The following is a 20,110-nucleotide window of genomic DNA, read 5'->3' as shown; positions in this document are numbered from 1 at the left end:
ATTTGTCAAAATATGAAATATAAAATATTATATATATAATATAATATTTTATATTATAAAATGATTATTTTCTTTGCCAATTTCGTTACCATTTCACAGCAAAGTTTCAATAAATTCACCCCTATGATTGCACTAACCCACCTAGGAGATGTTGGCTATTGAGTTTTTTACCCCAAAATTTTAAAGCAAGGAGGAATCCTTTAAATGAATGTAAAGCACAGTCCCTGGAGATCACCACTACCTCCAACAGCCATTTCTTCCCCTCAAATTTAATTGTAAATATGTTTTCCCAGTCTCTTTAGTTCACGTGCTGCACTCTTGGGATAAAAGGAGGCTTTAACATTAATTGTTATTATGGTAAAAACACAACAACAACATTTCCTTCCGTGAAATAAACACACAGAGACCAACACTCATTTATTAACCTTGAAACCTCAGGTTTAATTTTACAACTTCAGGTTCAAACATGGGAAACACAAAGATGTGGCTGAAGTTGTACAAAACCCCCTCAACTTCAAATGATTTTTTCAAGTATTTGAGTATTTTGTAGATCAAGAACTTGAAATATTATTTCATGCTAAATCAGTCATCTGAAAACATTTGCTTTTACTTCAATTCTTCTCCATAGTAGTAACTTGCATGGGTGTAATTAAAATTAGGATGGAATTGAGACATGGGCAAAATAATGCCTCCAACTCCACTTAGGTAACAACAGCTGCATCTTTTTTCACAAAATGTATTAGATACTAAGACAGGAATTCTACTCTGAAAAAACAGAGTTTTCCCTTCAGTTCTCAGCTTTCAAAGATGAAGTTCTCCTTAAGTGTCACCACTGGCACGTGACTGCTTTGTACACAAAATACCTGGGTACAAACTGGCTGTGCTGGTGTGGTTTTAAGGGAAAAATTGAAAGAGGTTTTGCAAGTCTGAGAAAACCCAGTGGTGTGGCTGATGTTATTTTCCATTTCAGCTCCATTGCAGGGTGTAGTTCTGGCCCAGTTGCAGCTGGAGCTTGGTGATTGTCAGGAGCTGAGAATAAAACACACAAAATGCGCATTTAGGAATTCAGCCCTGAAGATCCACGGTGTTTTCTGTGCTCCAGGGAGATATTGGCTGCTCATTTTAACCTACAGGAATTGATTCCTCTTTTTTTTTCATTTGTGTTTTTATCACTACAAACAGTTTAACCGGCACAGATTTGGGAGTCTGACCATGACTCTCTGATCCCTTCCTTCATTCACAGGCTCTTTTAGAAGTCAGGTTCCTTTTACTTTAAAAATGAAGGAATTTTTTAAAGGCAGCCAAAATCAGAATACACTGTAATTCAGCAGTGCCTATGATTTTTTTTTCCATCAGAAAGTCAACAGCAGAATGAAACATTTCCATTCTCTTTTATATTTTTAACCCCCTTTTTTTTTTGTTGTTGTTGGGTACAAAAATTTTATATTCTGATTTTGCACTGAAAGAGAGGACAAACTAGAACATGAGAGAAGGCTGAATCCCAAAGGAAGGGTAGGAACATCCCAGTAACAAGAGGTTGGTAACTCTCATTGTTTGGGGAGACAGGAGAGGGTGAATCCCTGGACAGACACAACCCACAGAGATGGAAATCCTGGTGCTCTGAAGTTGGCTGAAGGTTTCCCAATAACCTTAGAAAAAGTGGTTGCCTTGCCCGGGTGGGAACTGAGTGCTGCAGTGCCCAGAGCCAAAATGGGACAGGACAGAGCAGGAAATGGTGGGAGGCAAACAGGGCTGGGAGAGGGAAATGTTGTCAGACAAGAACGACAACAGCGGGGTCATGCAGAGACCAGGAATATACTCAGAGATGCTTTGCCTCCTGTCACAGCTCCAGGTTGCAGGGAAGCTGTTAGGGAACAAAATCCACTTTTCCAGAAGCAGTTTGGGTTCCTCAACAGGGACTTCTGGGCTTGAAAGCTCTAGCACACACAATATTTTCTATGCATTAAATTGTATTAAAGAATCATTACCTGATGGCAGCTTGTGCATCTTTCTGAGACGTGGTATATTTTAAATATGGTAAATATATAAATATTTTAAATGTGCTAAATACAGAAATATTTTAAATGTGCTAAATATATTAATATTTTAAATGTGCTAAATATATAAATATTTTTAAATGCGCTAAATATAGAAATATCTTAAATGTGGTAAATACAGAAATATTTTAGATATGCTAAATAGATAAATAGGTAGATATATAAATATTTAAATATGCTAAATAGATAACTATTTTAAATATGGTATTACAGCTGAATCTCCACAGGTTTCAGAGCACAAACACAGGTGGGAAACCTTTTTTAACCCTTCAAGCAGATCTCACCTTCTTGTTGCTCTCATAGACCACGTCGGGGGATGATGGGATTGCCTGCCCATTCTGAGACACTGTCACCTGCTGGACACTGGTGGGCACCCCCAGGACTTTGATGTCAGTAAACATCAGGTTGTTTGGATCAGTGTAATTCTGATGTATAACTCTGATATCCAAAACAGTCTGAAAGGAAGAGGGAAAATATCAGCGATTGGGATTAGACTGGGACAAATCCAGAGCATCTGTGGCTGCCCCTGGATCCCTGGCAGTGTCCAAGGCCAGGTTGGACAGGGCTTGGAGCAGCCTGGGATGGTGGAAGGTGTCCCTGCCCATGGCAGGGATTGGAATGAGATTATTTTTAAGGTCCCTCCCAACCCAAACCATTCTGGGATTCTATGAAATCCACTTGAGTTTTCCATTTGCTGTCCTCACTCCAGGTTTTTTGTTCAAGTTTTTTTCCTAATTACCTGTGTGTTGTGATTTATTTTTCCAACACTGAAAGCTTTCCTCCACTTTGTTAACCTGGCCAAATCCTGGGCTTTGCAGGTCCTTAATTGCCACTCAGCTGATTGATGTGAGGAGTGAAGCAACGAGAAATTCTCAACCCCTGGATGGGCAGCAAGTGCTGCAGGACAAACCCCTCCTTCCCTGCCCCTGTTTCACTTTCCAGCTTCTGTGGGAGCAGCTCCAGGCTCTAATCCTTCTCCTTTTTGCCCTCCCAGAACAGCTCCTTCCTCCCCATCGCCTCCCTCAGCACTCACAGGCCCCCTCTCGTGCCATTACTGAGATTTTAAGGAGATTATGGATTTCTTCAGGATGTACCCAGATCCCACACAAATGTGCTGTGACACAATCCCACGTATTTAGGGCTCAGAGGGTGAGTGTTTTTCATTGTTGGTTGATTCAAGACCTCTTTAATTAAGCTTTTCCTTACCAAGTTTTTGTAGGAGCAGGGAAAGGTGCATTTATTTTATAATCTCCTTACAACTGCAAATACTAAGTGTTAGCAAAACAAACTCCCTGCCTTAGCAATTAACACCCTTTTATTTGACAAAGACAGAATTAAAGGAGAAGAAAGAACAGTGTGGATAAAATTAGAAGCACACTGGAAAGTAATGAAATAAGAAAGTGTGTTTTCTGCTACAATAGAAAGAGCTTTTCTTTTAAAGCAAAACTCCCTATAATTAGAGCCTAATTTATTTGCAGATAGATGGTTATGATAAGAAGTGAAATCTGACAATTGTACTTAACAATACACTCCAGGATCACTCCTAAGCTCATTCTTAACACAGTTTAATCACATTTCTTCTAGCCTAATCAACTGTGAGCACAGTTTAATGTAAGGTTGGGATATATAGACATTAGGAAGACCCAAATTAAAATACCCAAATAAAATCACCCAAAAGTGCCTATTAAATACATATAAGCTAATGTGATTACCTGATTAGCAGTAAATGATGTTAGCAGGTAAACACCATCTTCATATGCATCTGTTGTAAAGAAAGAATAAAAGAATTAAAAGGAATCAAATGCCTTTTCTATCCACCTTATTTAACACATTATTGAAATTTCAGCTCAAGGATTGTGTCCATGGGCAACTTACAAATATAAGGGATGTATTTGTATGTAAATAAAGAGAAGTCGTGCATTTCCAGAAGATAAATGCTGTTAGACATAAAATATTTTCAGTGTGTTTCAAGTCTAAATGAGGACAAAAGGAGAACATTTTAGAGGTAAGATATAAAAGCAGACAAAGAAGCAGCACTAGGAAGATCAGGAGAGTTTAGATGAGGAGAAAAATGTTCCTGTTTCTCACTGAAGAGTCATTTCCCACATCCCCCTCCATTCACTGCCCAATTACAGGTGACACCTGACCATGACAGAGGCTGCTGCCTGTCTGAAATGGCTGTTTTTATTTTCCCAGCCCTATAATTCAGCTATGCCTGCCCTCAGAGCAGTGCTGACATCTGGGCATTGAGGCTCCTGCCTCGAGTGGTGCCTGTGAGATGCTCCTTGTAATCCACGTAAATCCCATTTATCATCAGATTCCCTAAACATCGCCATCATCTCTGGATTCCAGTGCTGACAGCGTGTGTGAAGCACCTCCAGATCCACCCCCAGTCTCCTGCAAACTTCCCCCACATCACATTTCCTGCATTCCTGATGGGAATCTCAGGCCAGAGCTCATCGTCATTATGAGGGTAAAGCACTCTGGGAGGGGAGGATAAATGACATCTCAGCATCATCCCTTACCTGCAGACAATTTAAATTTAGCCATGTTGAGGAAATCCGTGAAAGTTCTCACATGATCTATGGTCATGGCTCCCATAGGATTGGGGATGGAACTTTGTTATCTGCGTTGCCTCAGGCCCAGGGCATGATTTCATTTATACAACATATTAATTCTATAAATCACAGCGTGGTGTGGCTCAAATAAGGAAGAATCATGTTTCTGTAATGCTGATCTGCAGGTTTAATTCCGGTTTTGCCTCTGAGGGCAGGTTCAGATCTGTCCCCCAGAAATGGGGTGGCTGTGGCTGAGTCTCTCCCTTGCCCTCTCCTCCTCCTTGGACACCCCACAGTTTGTTTCATCTCTCTCTAATTCACATCCTCAGGTTTGGCTTTGTCTGCTTGAATTTGGTCTTTGAATATCTCCAAGGATAGAGCCTCTCTTGGCAGGATCCAGCCATTCCCACAGCAGAAAAAAAAGGGTTTTAGGGAGGTAAGAAACCCTGGACGTACCAATGCGAACCCCATCATCCCAGTAAAGGTGTCCTTCTGCAAACAGAGCATCATCCAGGGCCACCGTGAGTCCCATTGCGTTCTTCCGGCTGTGGAAATCACAATTTTCCCTCAATTTCCTCAGCTAATCTCATTCCATACTTCCCAAATGGCAATTTCTTTACAGAAATGTTGTGTACCACCCAGCCGACCTCCCACAGCCATCTTCCCATCCCATACTGTTAAAGGAGACCATTAGGAAAAAAACCCAAAACCCCAAAAAAGATCACTTAAATTTAAAATTTTCACTTCTTCCTACCTGTAAGCAGTTGTATTAGCAGGTATCTGCCAAGGCAGGATGTATCCACCTCGGATATGCAGGTTGATATGATCCAAAGGAGCTTGTAAAGTTTGGAGCTGTCCCCTAAAGCCAGTATCTGCCTCCTGTGTGCAAAAAAATTGAATCTTTTACAGAGTTTTCCTTCAGAATGCAGTGATAATATTTCTCTAGACAGGTTAATTAGGAGTTGTTACTGCAGGAGTAACTATTAACAAGAGGAACCCCGAAATTTCGGCCCTATAAAAGCCTGGGCTGACCGTGGGTGACAGCAGCTGAACCAAAGGGGCCAAGCAGTGAAACACAAACCTGTGATTAATGAAGGGAGTTTTGATCCTGCTCTTCCTGTTACCAAATCTTTTATTATATTCTGGGAAAAATTATGCAGCTAAACCTGGTTTGTTTTTTTCTTTATCAGAGCATTCCGTTACAAAAACCTTCTGTGTCTTGTTCAAGGGTTACAAAAAGTGAAAAGAGCTCTAAGTTAAAGGTATTACTTCACCTTTTCATTTACTGTAACTCTGGTCATGTTGCTATACATTATTATAAAGGAATCGAGGATTTTTAGTATTTTTTTAATCAGCTGAGTAGATTTTATGTTTCTAAGAACTTCTATTAAATGCAAATGAGGCAGGAGAGTGTTCCCACCTCCCTGCCACACAGCACTGTGGAAAGACAGAAGATACTAGTTAAAATATAAGTTTTAAAATGCAATTTTTATAGGATGACTTACTGTGTAGTAATCATACCAGCGGGCATTGGGGAAATAAGCCTCCACACTTCGAGCATCCTGCAATTAAACACACAAATTTTAGGCACCTCAAATCAAAAAGTGAAGCTTAAATTAAATGACTTTGATAATTGGTGCTTAAATTGGTGCTCACCGGTTGCATCACGGGGCTGATGAGCAGGGCAGGACCCCAGAGGAACTGCTGGTCGATATCCCACGTTTTTCTGTCCTCCACAAACCTGTCAGGATGAGACAGCGAGAGCTGAACTTTCCCAAAGTGTTCCTCCTTGAAGACCCTTCTGTCAGTAATTGAACCCACTCTTTCTAATATCTATTGCCTCGTTACTGCTGTTAATAATTCAGAGATCAATTAATGGTTGCCAGGAACGCACAAAGTGAAACTCATTAGAGAAATGCAAGTTAGTACTTTAGATTTCTTTCCATTTCTTCGCTTTTGCTTTTCAGTATGCTGAGACAACAAAACTCTGAAGGTCTTATGTTTATTATTACAATAATAACAACTTGGACAACCTGGGACAGATTTTCTAATTTAAGCCACTATTTTCTGAGTTTCTTGGAAAAAAGTAAATCACCACATGCAAAAACCTCTGTTTTTCCCAGCCAAGACTTATGTTTATAATTGAAGGGGAAAATGCTGTAAACTCTGTTGTTAGGGGGTCACAACTAGAAGAGTTTTAAAGAGAATTCCTGGCCAGGAGAGCAGGGGAACTGCACTTACTCGTGGAGAAGGGGGCGGATCACGGTGCTGCCGTGGGCGTGGGCGTCATGCATTAAGGTGTAGAGATAAGGCAACAGGGTGTATCTGATGCTCAGCACGTTCCTGGAAATGCTGTGGAATGTGGCATTCCAGGCAGCAGGATCTTGCCTCTGGAGGAGAAGAGAGTGTTGTTAGAGAAGCTGGATTGGACTGCCTGGGAAAGCTAAGAAAAAAAACCAAACCCAAATCAACATAGCAAAACAAACCAAGGAGATTTCGCCTCTGAAGCAGAGCATCTTCAGTTATTTATTCTTCAGCTCAGGAGAGAGTGAAAACAGTGGCTGCCACTGTCATCCCCAAGATGGCAACTGAAAGGAGGAAAGCTGATAAAAACTGTGGGGAAATGCTGCAAAAACGTTTAATGCAAGGTGTCCCCAAGGCGTGACACGTCCCCCTGTGCAGCATCCACCAGCCCCCTGGGCCCGGCCTCGCAGCAAGGGTCTGAGGCACCAGTGACTGACAGCAGGAGAGCTCCCAGTCTTTAGGAAAGGTATGGAACAGTACCTTGGCAAATTGGCTAAGACTGGAAGCACCATGATAACCCCAAATCTGCATTTTGAGGCTTTCCCAGGCCTGTGGAAGGTGTGTGCTGCGAGATAAAGCACCTGGCTCTCAAAAGGAGGCTTTAATCCATTAGATATTTGCCATCTAAATAGCTCCACTCTGCTAGACTGAAGCTTTCCCTGGAACAGAAGTGCTGTTTCCCTTTCTTTTCTTTTCCCAGTTATCTTGTTGGACAGCTTTCTTCACTCCAGTCCTTAGCCTCCATTTAGGCAATTCTTTCCCTTTCCTTTTAACAGAACTACAATATCTGATGGTGGCAAATGTGCAAAGCACAGAAATTCCTGAGTCTCACTCCAGCATCTTATTCCACTGCCCCATTTTCTCATTTGTTGTGTAATTATGGGCAATTAGGGCTGAGAACACTGAGGTCGGTTGTGCTCCTTGAAGTTTTTGCCATAAAATCTCCACTTTAGCTCTGCTGTAGCACATTGAAATCCAAATGGCCCAGAGGAGAAAATATGTAGAGTTTGATTCAGTCTGAGCAAAGTCAGAACATACTTCCTTCAAGTGTCCAAATCCCAGAGCTGCCCCTCTGTGGGCATAAAACCTGCCAGGTGATGGGAAGGCTTGTAGCAGAGCCAGCATAGAAAAAATGTCAATTTTCATTTGATAAAGAGCCAAAAGTGTTCTTTTCTTCTCCATTTTAATTGAAATGTGGGGAGTTGTTGTGCCAGGCCAGTTGTGAGTTGTTCTGGCTGGCTTTTCCTGGGTGTTGCAAGGGCCCAGGTGTTAACAGCTATTAAAATATTGCCACTCACCCTTGTTCCTTTCTCATTGTGATTCCTCGAAAATGGGTAAAATGCACCCAGCTGCATCCAGCGGAGGCACATCTCGTACTCTGCGTCTCGGAAGAAGCCACAGATATCAGCTCCTGTCTGAAATTTTCAGAATAACTCAAATGGGAAACTGTATTACCATGTCCAGCATCAGGGTAATTAAATAGAAGTTAATAACTCATTAGCTTACATAAGATATTCCAAAGAGACTGAACTCCAGCATACCTGAAAAGAGAAATAAATTGGTGTTGCTGGCTGGGTTTTTTCACTTGATGGTTACACAGAAAATGTTTATTGCACTGCTGAATCAAAAGAGAAAACGACAAACAAAAGCCCCACAATTTCTCGAATGTGTGGTGTTTTCCTACTGCAGGGATGTGGGTGGACAGGAGCAAAGAAAAAAGTAAGTGGCATGACACAGTGCATGGAGGAGTCTGGTCCCAAGGGAATTAAAGGGGTTCCCAGCACCTGGCACAGAAAAGGTATAAGAAGAAAAAGGAAAAATAGGAATTGACCACAAATTCTGGTTGCTGAGCCAATTTTTTACATCTAAAATCGCAGGAATACAGAAAGCAAGGAAATGAAAGAGAAGCAAAATCAGGCTGGATAAAGCTTGGGGCAGCCTGGGACAGTTCAAGGTGTCCCTGCCATGGCAGGGGTGGAACTGGATGGGCTTTAAGGTCCCTCCCAACCCAAACCATTCCATGACTCGGTGATCCCAGGAATGCAGACCCTTTTCCTGCCACGTACCAACCACAGATTTGGGCAGCTGATCCCAGGCTGCCGTGTTGTCCCCCAGCCAGTGCCCTGACCACCGCCCGCTGCTGGGGTACGTGGACCGGGTGATGATGATCCCGCGCTCCTTGGTGGCATTCTGCAAAGCTCTGGATGGAAAACAGACAGAGAAACGAGTTACAGGAGAACTACTGCAGGAGAATTTATTGTATAAGGGCCTTTGAAAAGAAATCTGTGGGTTTATATTATCATAGGGAAGGGCTGCATTATATACATCCAATCCATTCGTGCTTTTTATGGCAATTCAGTATGATCCACACACAATCCCAGCAGTGTTGGCCAAGCTGCAGCTGCAAAGAGAACTGGCAAACAAAGAAGGATTAAAATACATTTTTCCAGCTCAGGCTCACTCCTGTATGGGAAAATAGGAACATAGCAAAGCTTTTCTAAGCACATTTTCCAAGGGCTCCACAATGTGTTCCAGGGCACATCATTCCTTTGTTAAAGTACCTGAAAATTTGAAGCAACAGTTGAAAATAATTCAGCAAAAATCAAACCAAAGGAGTGAAAACAGAGGTAGCAGGATTACTGGACGTCTCAGTGTAAGTTTAGTTGACTAAAAGGTACTGGAATAAAAGAAATAAAAAAAATTAAAAAAAAAGAGGGATTTGTACTCCCTTGAGAAAGACCAAGGTGACAAGATATCAATAGGAATATTAGTCAGAAAATCGCCCTGATTAAATCCCACTGCTCTTCCAGTGAGAGCTCCACCTTAACTGCCCAAGCTGCTGCTTCACTAAGGCACTATTTGCTTATTTTTCTATAGGATTTGCAGCTTTAGTGACACCATAATTACAGCAAAGATACACAAGTCACTTAAATTACCGCAGCAATTAGACCAGACTAATGTGCCACAGTTATTTCCTCCAGGACAAACAGTAACTTTTCCAAGATCCTTTATTCCTTTGCAACACACTGCCCATTTTCATTCTCCCTTTGCTTTCCCTGTGCCAATAATGCTTTGGAAGTGGCAGCTAAAATTTCAAAAGTGAAGGCAGTGAATGTCACGTATAGACCTGCTCAGGGATGAGCACAACCTGAGTGTTCTGGGACTGGAGGCTCAGGCCTAGAGCTCCATAGCTCTATCCATGAAAATCAATTATTCAGATCACAAAGGCTGAATTAACCTCCAAACAGTTCCTGTGCTCACTAATAAGGGTTCTGGCCATGCAAAAACCTCATTACAAAAGAACAGCATCAAGGTAATATCCTGAAGTTTCTGTGTTTTAAGGATGGAGAACTGAAATGACACCAGGTTATATAAAATACTGATGTTCACTTTTCAGTAACAGTCTTTGCTGAGTTTTGTGTGCAAATAATCTTTCTGTTTGGATGGTTTAGTATCAAAATAAATTATTACATTTCTTCAGTTTCACAACTACCCCTTCAGTTACTGCCAAAAAATAAGTTTGGGACTGAAATATATGTGTGTATATATTTTGTAGATAACATTTCCTATAAATTTCCAGTGTGAGAATATCTGTGGGAACTGAGAGATTTATTGTAGTGATTTCTGTTGCAGTGCCTTGCAAAAGAGAGGGGAATATTTCAGTTCATACTTAAAGCACAGAAATGATGGCAATGTTCCTTTTCCTATCAAACTATTGTCTATTCCATTGAGTTTGCACAGCAAGGTTTTGGCAATGGGGGGGCTGCAGGGGTGGCTCCAGTGAGAAACTTCCTGGAGCTTCCCCATTTCTGATGGAGCCAAGAGGGACCTGCCCATGGCTGAGCCCATCAGCAGCACTGAGTGACTTTGGGATAACAGGAATAGGAAAGGGAAACATTGCTCCCAACAGCAACTGGAGCTGGAGAGAGGGGTGAGGGTATGTGGGAGCAGCAGCCCTACAGATCCCAGCTCAGTGCAGGAGGGGCAGGAGATGCTCCAGGCTCCAGAGTTGGGATTTCCCCAGGATGTTCCATGGGGGAGCAGAGATCCACCTGCAGCTCCTGGAGGAGCCCACACCGGAGCAGGAGGATGCCCAAAGGAGGTTGTGATCCCGTGGGACGCCTGTGCCAGAGCTGGATCCTGGCAGGAAGCTGTGGACCCCTGGGGAGAGGAAGAGAGTGGGGAGGAGAGAGACAGCGTGAGATGAACTGACTGCAACCCCTGCTCCATGTCCCCTCTGCCTCTGCTGGGGAGCAGGTAGAACAAGAAATGAATTAGGAAAGAAGTGAAGATGGGGGGGAATTGAGATTTAGTTTTCATTGTCATGATCCTCTCTGATTTGATTGGTTATAAATTAAACTGGTCTCCACAACTGAGTTGCTTCACCTGTGGCAGTAACTGGGGAGTGATCTCTCTCTGTCCTTGTCTCAATCCATGAATCTTTCTTTATATTTTCTCTCTTCTTCCCAGCTGAGGAGGGGAGATCTGGAGGGGCTTTGGTGGCACCTGGAGCTCAGCCAGGTTCCAACCCACCACATTTTGTGATGCACAAATCCCGTGACATCCAGCTGACAGCACAGGGATCAGACATTCCCTCCTGTCCTGTCAGCAATTTCGCCCCTGCCTTGACTGGCAGGGCTGTGCTGGCAACCTGCCAGTGGAGCATCCTCTCACAAATCCAAACAGCCCTGATATTTTCTCTCTTTATGGTAATATCAAAGTTACCCAGGGCTTTAAGGTCGTTAGGACCTGCACAGAAAATCTGCGCCTTGCTCACTCGTTGAACTGTAAATGAAACAGCCCAGCTCCATTATCATTAGATCGGGTGTTATCTAAAGCAGGCTGAGGACAATTCAGAGGGACAGATAATGACGTTTGCCTTGGAACTGGGAAAAGAAATGCTGAAAAGTAAAGCTTTCCTCTCACACTTTGCATTTTAAAAGTCACCCTTCCCCCTTTTCACTGCATTTTAAATAGAGAACATAATCGAGCCCGTCTGAAATTCACATGATTGAAAAACTCGCTTCATTTTCCCTCACTGGATGTGAAGTGTGAGGAAAACCAGAACCAACCTGGAGTAAACCAGGCAGTCCCAGCAACACCTAGAAACAGTAAGTACATGGTGTTTTAATTACAATAATTATGTGCCGAAAGGATTTATTGCAGGGGAACCATGGAAGCACAGCTCCAGCTCAGCCCTGCACAGACCCCCCTCACCTTCTCCTGCAGCTCTGGTCCCACCTCCCTTCCTGCACCACAGGGAGATCCCTGACTGGAATAACTCCAGGAGCTGCCCAGTCCTTGGAGCATCCAACTCCACTTGGAGCTGGATTGAAGAACCAAATTCATCAGAGTGAAGAGAAAGATCACTCAGGCATCTGAAATAAACCACTGACAGTTTTGGCTGTAGGAATGTAGACATGGAATATCCATTTGGAACACATTTTGGAGACAGCATGGAAGATGCAAAGCACTTACTCCAGCGTGGGTTTGGCTTGGGACCATCCATAAAGGCTGTGGACATCGTAGTGTCTGACTGGGGTCCCATCTGCGAGGTATTGTTGAGCTTCCATGCACATAGTTTTGTAGGGTAATCCTTCTGACCTGTATCCCAAACCTTGTGGAAAGGGAAGAAACATATTTATTATTATCAATAGGCATATACTAATCATTTGAGTTACTTTTCCTTAATTTTCCTAATCTGTTAGGCATTCAGTCTCTTTATACTGTCACTTATTTATAACTATAAAAATGTCTTCTCCAAAATGGACTATTTCCAATATTCCTCTGCAGGTATCTGGGTCTGTGAATGTTTTAATAGTTCGGTTACAGATGCTCTTATTACAGAGGCTCAAAGAATAACCAGAGTAGATCAGAATATATTTCAAATCTTTTTAAACACTGTCACACCAACCACACAAACAGAAAAATGGGTGTGGTGGGGGTATGATCTGTGTCTGAATATTAATTTCCTGGAAATTCCTGAGAAACCACTCATGAAACCTGAATACAACAGTAAGCAGCGAGATATGCTAATAAACCATTAATAAATAATTCCTAATTAGTACAGCATTTCAGGAAAGCCGAGCTAAGAAACCAAAGCATTTCAAGCATTTGACTGCTCACATAAATGATAATGAAAAGAGACACAGGGATATTTTCTAAATTTTTAATTAATTGCATTATTCATCTGAGAAAACCGAAAAACAGAGAGCTCAATTCTCTTCCATGCCTCAAGCAAAGCACTTAGACACAAAATAGGGATCAAAATCCATATGCAGCGAGGAACTGGAAAGAACTTTATTTTTACAAAGTGCTGCACAGCTCCTGCTCCTGCTGAAGTGTCTGGGCTTGCAGTGTGCCCATAATCTCAGAAATAAAGGGCCACATTCAGTGAGGAGCTGTGGGTTTATAAACCCATCTTTATTTAGGCTTTTAGGCCCCATCTACCAGGTAAGAATTTACGTAGGAACCAGAAAAACCTAAAAAAACTGTTCTAAGGAGGGATCAGACTTACCAGGCATATAGGGAGGATTATTTAGGAGGTCATTCCTACAGCCATCCAAGGCACCATTCACAAAAGCTGCTGGTTCATTCATGTCCTAAAAACACAGAGAAAAACCCCATAGTCTGCTACAGAACACCATAAATTCTGAATTACACATAAGCAGCATTGCAGCGTTCCTCAGGAGCCCCTGCAGCTGCCATCGCAGCTGGACATCCCATGTTCCATAAAGGGGCTGACAAAAAGGCAGGAAAGGGCATGAGGGCATGGAGTGACAGAAAAAGAAAAAGGGGGAATGGCCTTGAGCTGAAGGAGGGCAAGATTAGGTGGGATATTGAGAAGGAATTGTTCCCTGGGAGGCCCCGGCACAGGGTACCCAGAGCAGCTGTGGCTGCCCCTGGATCCCTGGCAGTGCCCAAGGCCAGGCTGGACATTGGGGCTGGGAGAACCCTGGGATAGTGGGAGGTGTGGGAATAGAAGATTTTTAAGATCTCTTCCAATCCAAACCATTTTGTGATTCAGCGAGTCTTTGTTTCAAGGGAACAACCTCCAAGATCATCAAGTCCAACATTTCCTTACTGAGAATTTAACATGGGATACTTCTGCCAGAGCAGTGCAGATATTGGGAACTGGGGCCCTCTCCACCAATGTCTGGCAGAGAAAAACAATCCAGAAATCAGATTTCTACACTTACAGTCCACAGGCCATCAAACTTGAGGCTTCTCGAGGCGTTGGGGTTGCTGTAGGCCTCCAGGATTTCCTTCTTCCACCACTCCGCCGTGGAATTGCGGAAGAAGTCTGGGAAAGCAGCATGTGCTCCGTAGAGCTGTAAAAACAGAAGGAAAACAAGTCAGATAAGGGGACTGAAGACATCCCATTCTGGAAAAATTCTGGAATTTTTAAATGAAAATTTTAAAAAAGACAAAAAATAATTACTTGTTCACTGATTTCTTTTGGCTCTTAGGATGATTTAGCCAGTTTCTGCAACTTATTTTTCCATGAGATTTATCAATGAGTTTGCTGCTATTTTCATTAATTAATTCCATTAATTAATGTCTGTATTTGAGTCCAGAACCAAACCATGTCAATATTTACCTGTATTTGTGTTTGTTCAGGTAGTGACTCATTGACTTGGACATTGGGAAGAAATGGCCAGACCTAGCAGGACAAAGAATATTTCAAATACTCCAACCACACTGAATCCAAACTGCGCATCAACAACACACAGGTTTCAATACTCCTCCCTGCACAGTACCTTGGAATATAAAATTTCATTGGTACCAGGCCGTTTTATGAAGACATCATTGTCCACACCTCTGGAGAAGGTAGGATAATCGGTTTCATTCCCAGAAATGGCTGGATCCTACAATTAAAAACACTTTTGTCCTTATGCTCAAAACTCAAGTTGGAATATATCCTCCATTTTGTGATGCCGTATTGAAATTTGAAAGCAATGTTCCAAACTGACCAGGATAATGATAAATCTCATTCCTTCTGCTTTGATTTTGTCGATCAGAGCCGGTAATCCAGCAAAGCGTGGGCTAATGGTGAAGTCCATTTGCCGGTCCATGTAGTCAATATCTGCATACTGGACATCCTGCAGTTCAAAAAAAACCCAATTAATTTTAAATGGGTTTTTTCCCTTTTTTTGCCAAATATTGAAAATCCACCAAAATAAGTAAAATACAGAACTTTTGAGGTGTAAAACTGGAAGCAGTGGTAACATCAGGCTGCAGTTGTTAAATGAATATTACACATCTGTTATCAAGTCCAAAACAAAATAAACCTTTCACTGCTGCATCTGATCTGAGGGTAGGAATTGATACATGATGATAGAGGAAAAAACTGGGTTTGTCCGGATGTGTGTACACAGAAATTGCACCTATATTTCCATTGCTATGGGGAAACAATGGAAACTGTTGTTCTACCTTGAAACACTGATATTATTATATTTAAAATGAAGACACATTCAATTTATAGCATAATTTTGTTAGATCTCTGTGCTATTCCAACTATCCCAACAACAACCTGGGCCAAATCACAGCTGATTTGACCAGGAGCATTGCAGCACTGAAAAGATTGCTGCTTCATTTTTTCCTTGCTTGTTTTTCTTCTCGATCACTGCTCCTTCCTGTCATTCTTTGGTGTGAATGATAAAGAAAATTAAGCAACTTTTAACACAGCCCAGAGTCTGTGGAACTAAACCTGCTCTTCTCTACCCCAGTGGGGTTTTTTTGGCTGGTTTGTGGTTTAGCGTTTAAATGGTTCTAGTCAATGCTACAAAGCCAAAAAGCTCAAATGTTATTTGCTCCCAACGTACATAGGGAATCTGAGCTGCCTTCATTTCCTCCACCAGCTGGGCGATCTCCGAGTCGTTCGCGTATCCGTAGCGGCACAGCTGGAATCCCAAGGACCAGTAGGGTGGCATGACTGGGCGGCCAACCAGCTGAAAATAGGAAAGGAGGTTTGTGGTGAAGAGGTGAAGAGGAACCAAACCAACCCCTCCCCCCCCCCGCCCCCTCCCAAGCCCAGCATTATTCAGGCTCCTACTTCAGTGTATTCTTGAACCACGAGTTCAGGAGTTGGGCCCAAGACCATGTAGAAGTCGAGAATTCCTCCGATGGTGCGGTAGGTCAGGGCAGGGGTGGGCTGGAAAGTCACATCTGGAAATGGAGGGAAGGAAAGGACAAAAGGAGGCCTGGATTTGCCACTAGTGCAAAACACTGACTGTAAAAAAGGACCACACGGAGGAGGATGGAGAGAGACAATTTACAAAGGTCTGGAGGGACTGGAAAAGAGGGAAAGGCTTCAAACTGACAGAGAGGAGGTTTAGATGGGATGTTGGGAAGAAATTGTTCCCTCTGAGGTGGGGGATGAGGCCCTGAGGTTGCCCAGAGAAGCTGTGGCTGCCCCTGGATCCCTGGAAGTGTCTAAGGCCAGGTTGGATGGGGCTTGGAGCAACCTGGGGCAGTGGAAGGTGTCCCTGCAGGGGGGTGGAACAGGATGAGCTTTAATGCCCCTTCCAACCAAGACCATTTCATGATTTTATGAAATAGAGTGAAGGGTTTCTTACCCATCGCATTGCTGTTAAGCAAGAGAACACCGTGGGCATTGCCATCTTCTTCAAGAGCCATATAAAATGGCTGATAACCGTAGGAGTTCATCTTGTACTGCGAATAAAATAAAATACATTTTACTGGGGAAACAGTGCAAACGTTTGATTATTAACATTTAGTAATAAATTCAATAAAAGACGAGACAATTACCAAACATAGCAAATAAACCTGAAATTTATACACCTAAACCCTACCTAACCACAAAACAGATCTGCAGAAGGTCACTTTGAACTCCACAATTTGTCAGTCTCGTCCAGACTGCTCAGGCAGGAAGGAAAGCAAAGGTATTGCTGCACGTAAATGTCACTGATGAGAAGGTGCTTCCTCAGGACAAAACCTTCCCTGCTTTGCAAACAGGACCAAGTGTCTACGTGCTCAGGAGGTACTGGTGGCATTCTGTTATATTTTATTATCTCAAAATATATTCAAAACCTGAACTGGAAGTTAGAGCTATAATTAGCTGCTGCTATTTCATTGGCCATTCCCTGATAATTGGAAATTTGCTATCTTGTAGGAAATAAGATAAATCAATAGAGGTAAGATTTCTGCTTTACCCCTGTAAGTACTAAATTAATCCCCAAGCAATAGGAATTGTTCTGACTCATGTCTAATTTTCAAAACAATGAGCTGAGAGGAATGAAAAAAAGGAGGAACGTGCTGTTACTCCTAAGCCATTTGTCACCTTCCAACATCTGACTGAGGGCCTGAACTCTTCACATTGTTCTTGCAGATCACAAATAATGGGTTTACAGAAGGCTTTTGCCATGGAGACACCATCTAAATTATAAGTGATGATAAATACAGCCAGAGCCAATGCCCAGTACCAGCAGATACTTAGTGGATTTTAAAGTCCTGCCAAATATTTCTGCACTCTATTGGTCCAAAACATCACATTTTCTTCTTCTTTGCCTACTTACAGTTGGAGGCTGGTCCCTGGTGAACATTCCCCAGGTGTGCCAGTCCATGTTGTGTCGGAACGTGGGGTGCTCAGCTTCTCCAAATCCGTAGATGTACTGGGATGCCAAGCGGGTGGAAATCTGAATGAACATGTCGCTGAAGGTGAAGGTGGGCAGGCCTGAATCCCAGCTGGAATGGGAAGAGGAAAGGGAAAATAAGAATAGCGTGTGCTCAGTGCTGTGTTTGTGGCAGACACTTTGTTTTAGGCCACTCTTTTTCTCTGGAAATCAGTAAAAGTGGGCTAAGAGTGTTGTGGTTATCAAGAAAACTTAAAGCACACAAAATGGGCGTGTCTAATAACTGCTGAAGAGTTTAGGGACACGAAGTCCTCTGTGTCTCTCAGAGAGGAATTACACACAGGCATCAAGCACTGCAAGTTGCATCATATTTTGGCAATTTAGTGAGAAAATGCATTTCAGGACACTGCAATCCTATTTTCCTCTCAGACTGAGCACTGGAGCCACATGGAATAGAGTAAATAAAGTGCTTTATACAGTTCGCTGAACTTTCTGTGCAGATTACACTGAAATTCCATTCACAGGTCATATTTATTATAAATCAGCATCTTTCCAGTTAGAAACCAAACTGCAGCCTGGTGGGCTCTGCCAGAGAATTCCATTGTTCCAGGAGATTCAATTGCAGGCTGAATTACTATTCTGGTTGGCAAAAGGCAACTCAACTCACAATTAAGTTTTGAGTACTTTAAGAAATTTTTAAAAATTGTTTTTTTGACTAAAAACCACATTCAACTGTTCTCTGTTTTCTAGCTCTGACTTAATCAAGGAAGAAATTGCAGCTCATGCTAGACTTGTGTATCATGTTACCAAAATCCATCTCAAGGTAGTTGGGACACTACTTCCTTCAATTTTTTTCCTAACCATTTCCCAAAACTGACCCAAATGGCCAACCCTTAATGATCAGTGCTGTGGTCACCCTAAGGAACATTTTAGGAAGTGTAGAAAATCATTGTGCCTGCCAGAAACTTGGGAAGCGCATGAGGAACAGCCTTCAGAGCTGCCAGTGTTCCTCACTCCAACACATGCACAGAGAAAAGGTTTGTCTTGGAAAGAGCTACCAAAACAAGGAGAGATAAGATAAAGGGGCAGTGGCTTACATGACTGTCCCCGTGCTTTTGCGGCGGATTCGGATCCCAAAGGGTTTGATCTGGATTGCGACCTCATAGAGCCGGTCCTGGCTCGTGCTCGTGGGGGAGCTGGGCAGGTTCAGGGGCACTGGAACCTCATATCGTGGGCTTTGGGAATCAGAGATCTGTGAAGCAAAAATCAGGTTATTTCAGCAGGTCAGTTGTCTGAAATATGAACCTGATACCAGTTTAAAAACTCTTGCTGTGATGAGTATTTTCTTTCAAATGCATATTTCTTGAATCAGTTCCTTCACAGGATTTTGTTGGGGAAAAAAAATCCCAACCAACAAACCTTAAAAATTTATTTTGGATCAGGAGCAGCTCGTACAATTATCTATATTAATTTAAAGTATAAACTTATATTTAAAATATAGATGCATATACTTTGCAAGTGTAATAAAATAATTTTCTGGTTCATCTTTTACTCAACTTTTAGAGATCCTTTTTAATGTTTTCTGAAAAAACATTAAAAATGTATTTATTTTTAATGCAATTTAATGTATTTAATGTATTCTGAAAGTGGAAAGAAGTTCGTTTTTGATGTCTCACCATTTGGCTCAATATTATTAAACTCATGGCAATAAATTACAGTTAACCAGTGTATAGAATATTTTAGAATGATTTAGAGTAATGGACGTAAAAATAAGTTGTAGAGTCGTGATAGCGCTTACAGATACGTTTACCTGCATATTAACAAAATATTTTCAAAGTTCCTGGTTGACATGACATCTACACACTGACATTACACCTTTGATTCATGTGATTTCTTTGTAAAATGGAGTGCTAGGATTCTAGGACGCAAAAAGATGCAAGCTAAGAGCAATAATAATTGGTTAGAAGGAGAAGCATATTTACACAAGGCTGCTACAGTCTGTGAAGTATAAATTTGGCTACAGAAAGCCCTTTGAATTTCCATAAATAAAACATTCTAGGAGTTCTGGGCTGGCATTACCTTGAACTGCAGCATGTTGTTGCGATGATATTTCACCTCCAGGAGTAGGGTGCTGATTGGGGCCGTGGCATTCTCGTTAGCTCTGACCTTGGCACTGTCCAAGCTGAGGGTGGCTACGATTCCAGTGGAGGAATAATTTAGGCTCATGACAGAGTAAGGATTGTTGGAGCTGTAATAGCAGGCAGGAACACTCGAATTTGGTGTCTCCTGGTGCAAAGAGAAAGGAGTTTCAGGTTAGTGAGCCAGCTGGATTTTTTATTAGGTATTAGCGTGGAATCCTGTTTTTATCAGATCTCTATTAAATGTAGAATTTGGGGGAAGATTAATGGAATCCTGAATAATAAAATAATACAGAATAATCTCTACACTGAAGCAGATATCCAGTGAAGGCTGTACAAATAGTTCAGTCAGGAAACTGAATCCTCATGCAGTGAGGATGGATTTCATTTCCCCATCTCTGTGATCTTCAGGTCAATCCCTCAACATGGTTTAATCTTGGCTTGTGGAAATTCCTAAA

At 42.1% G+C, this 20,110-nt stretch overlaps 1 protein-coding gene across 1 annotated transcript in view; it reads right to left on the bottom strand.

Annotated features, from left to right (window-relative positions):
- Window positions 1-425: 425 nt before the first annotated feature.
- LOC125331059 (maltase-glucoamylase-like) overlaps window positions 426-20,110 on the bottom strand; it is a 43,174-nt gene continuing 23,489 nt past the window's right edge. The window contains exons 26-48 of the mRNA XM_048314940.1: window positions 19,594-19,800; window positions 18,612-18,766; window positions 17,458-17,626; window positions 16,498-16,594; window positions 15,975-16,087; window positions 15,745-15,870; window positions 14,893-15,021; window positions 14,680-14,787; window positions 14,520-14,582; window positions 14,119-14,250; window positions 13,437-13,521; window positions 12,398-12,536; window positions 8,986-9,119; window positions 8,426-8,460; window positions 8,218-8,334; window positions 6,857-7,005; window positions 6,272-6,356; window positions 6,121-6,177; window positions 5,370-5,494; window positions 5,072-5,160; window positions 3,770-3,819; window positions 2,342-2,512; window positions 426-1,029 (exon numbers count right to left, since the gene is read on the bottom strand). Of these exons, the coding sequence (XP_048170897.1) occupies window positions 967-1,029; window positions 2,342-2,512; window positions 3,770-3,819; window positions 5,072-5,160; window positions 5,370-5,494; window positions 6,121-6,177; window positions 6,272-6,356; window positions 6,857-7,005; window positions 8,218-8,334; window positions 8,426-8,460; window positions 8,986-9,119; window positions 12,398-12,536; window positions 13,437-13,521; window positions 14,119-14,250; window positions 14,520-14,582; window positions 14,680-14,787; window positions 14,893-15,021; window positions 15,745-15,870; window positions 15,975-16,087; window positions 16,498-16,594; window positions 17,458-17,626; window positions 18,612-18,766; window positions 19,594-19,800 (2,598 nt within the window). The 3' untranslated portion in view covers window positions 426-966. The remainder of the gene's footprint in view (window positions 1,030-2,341; window positions 2,513-3,769; window positions 3,820-5,071; window positions 5,161-5,369; window positions 5,495-6,120; window positions 6,178-6,271; window positions 6,357-6,856; window positions 7,006-8,217; window positions 8,335-8,425; window positions 8,461-8,985; window positions 9,120-12,397; window positions 12,537-13,436; window positions 13,522-14,118; window positions 14,251-14,519; window positions 14,583-14,679; window positions 14,788-14,892; window positions 15,022-15,744; window positions 15,871-15,974; window positions 16,088-16,497; window positions 16,595-17,457; window positions 17,627-18,611; window positions 18,767-19,593; window positions 19,801-20,110) is intronic.

The sequence above is a fragment of the Corvus hawaiiensis genome, chromosome 10, assembly GCF_020740725.1.
Source record: "Corvus hawaiiensis isolate bCorHaw1 chromosome 10, bCorHaw1.pri.cur, whole genome shotgun sequence".
In the NCBI taxonomy this organism is placed as follows: Eukaryota; Metazoa; Chordata; class Aves; order Passeriformes; family Corvidae; genus Corvus; species Corvus hawaiiensis.
This window is presented reverse-complemented; position numbering and strand designations above follow the sequence as displayed.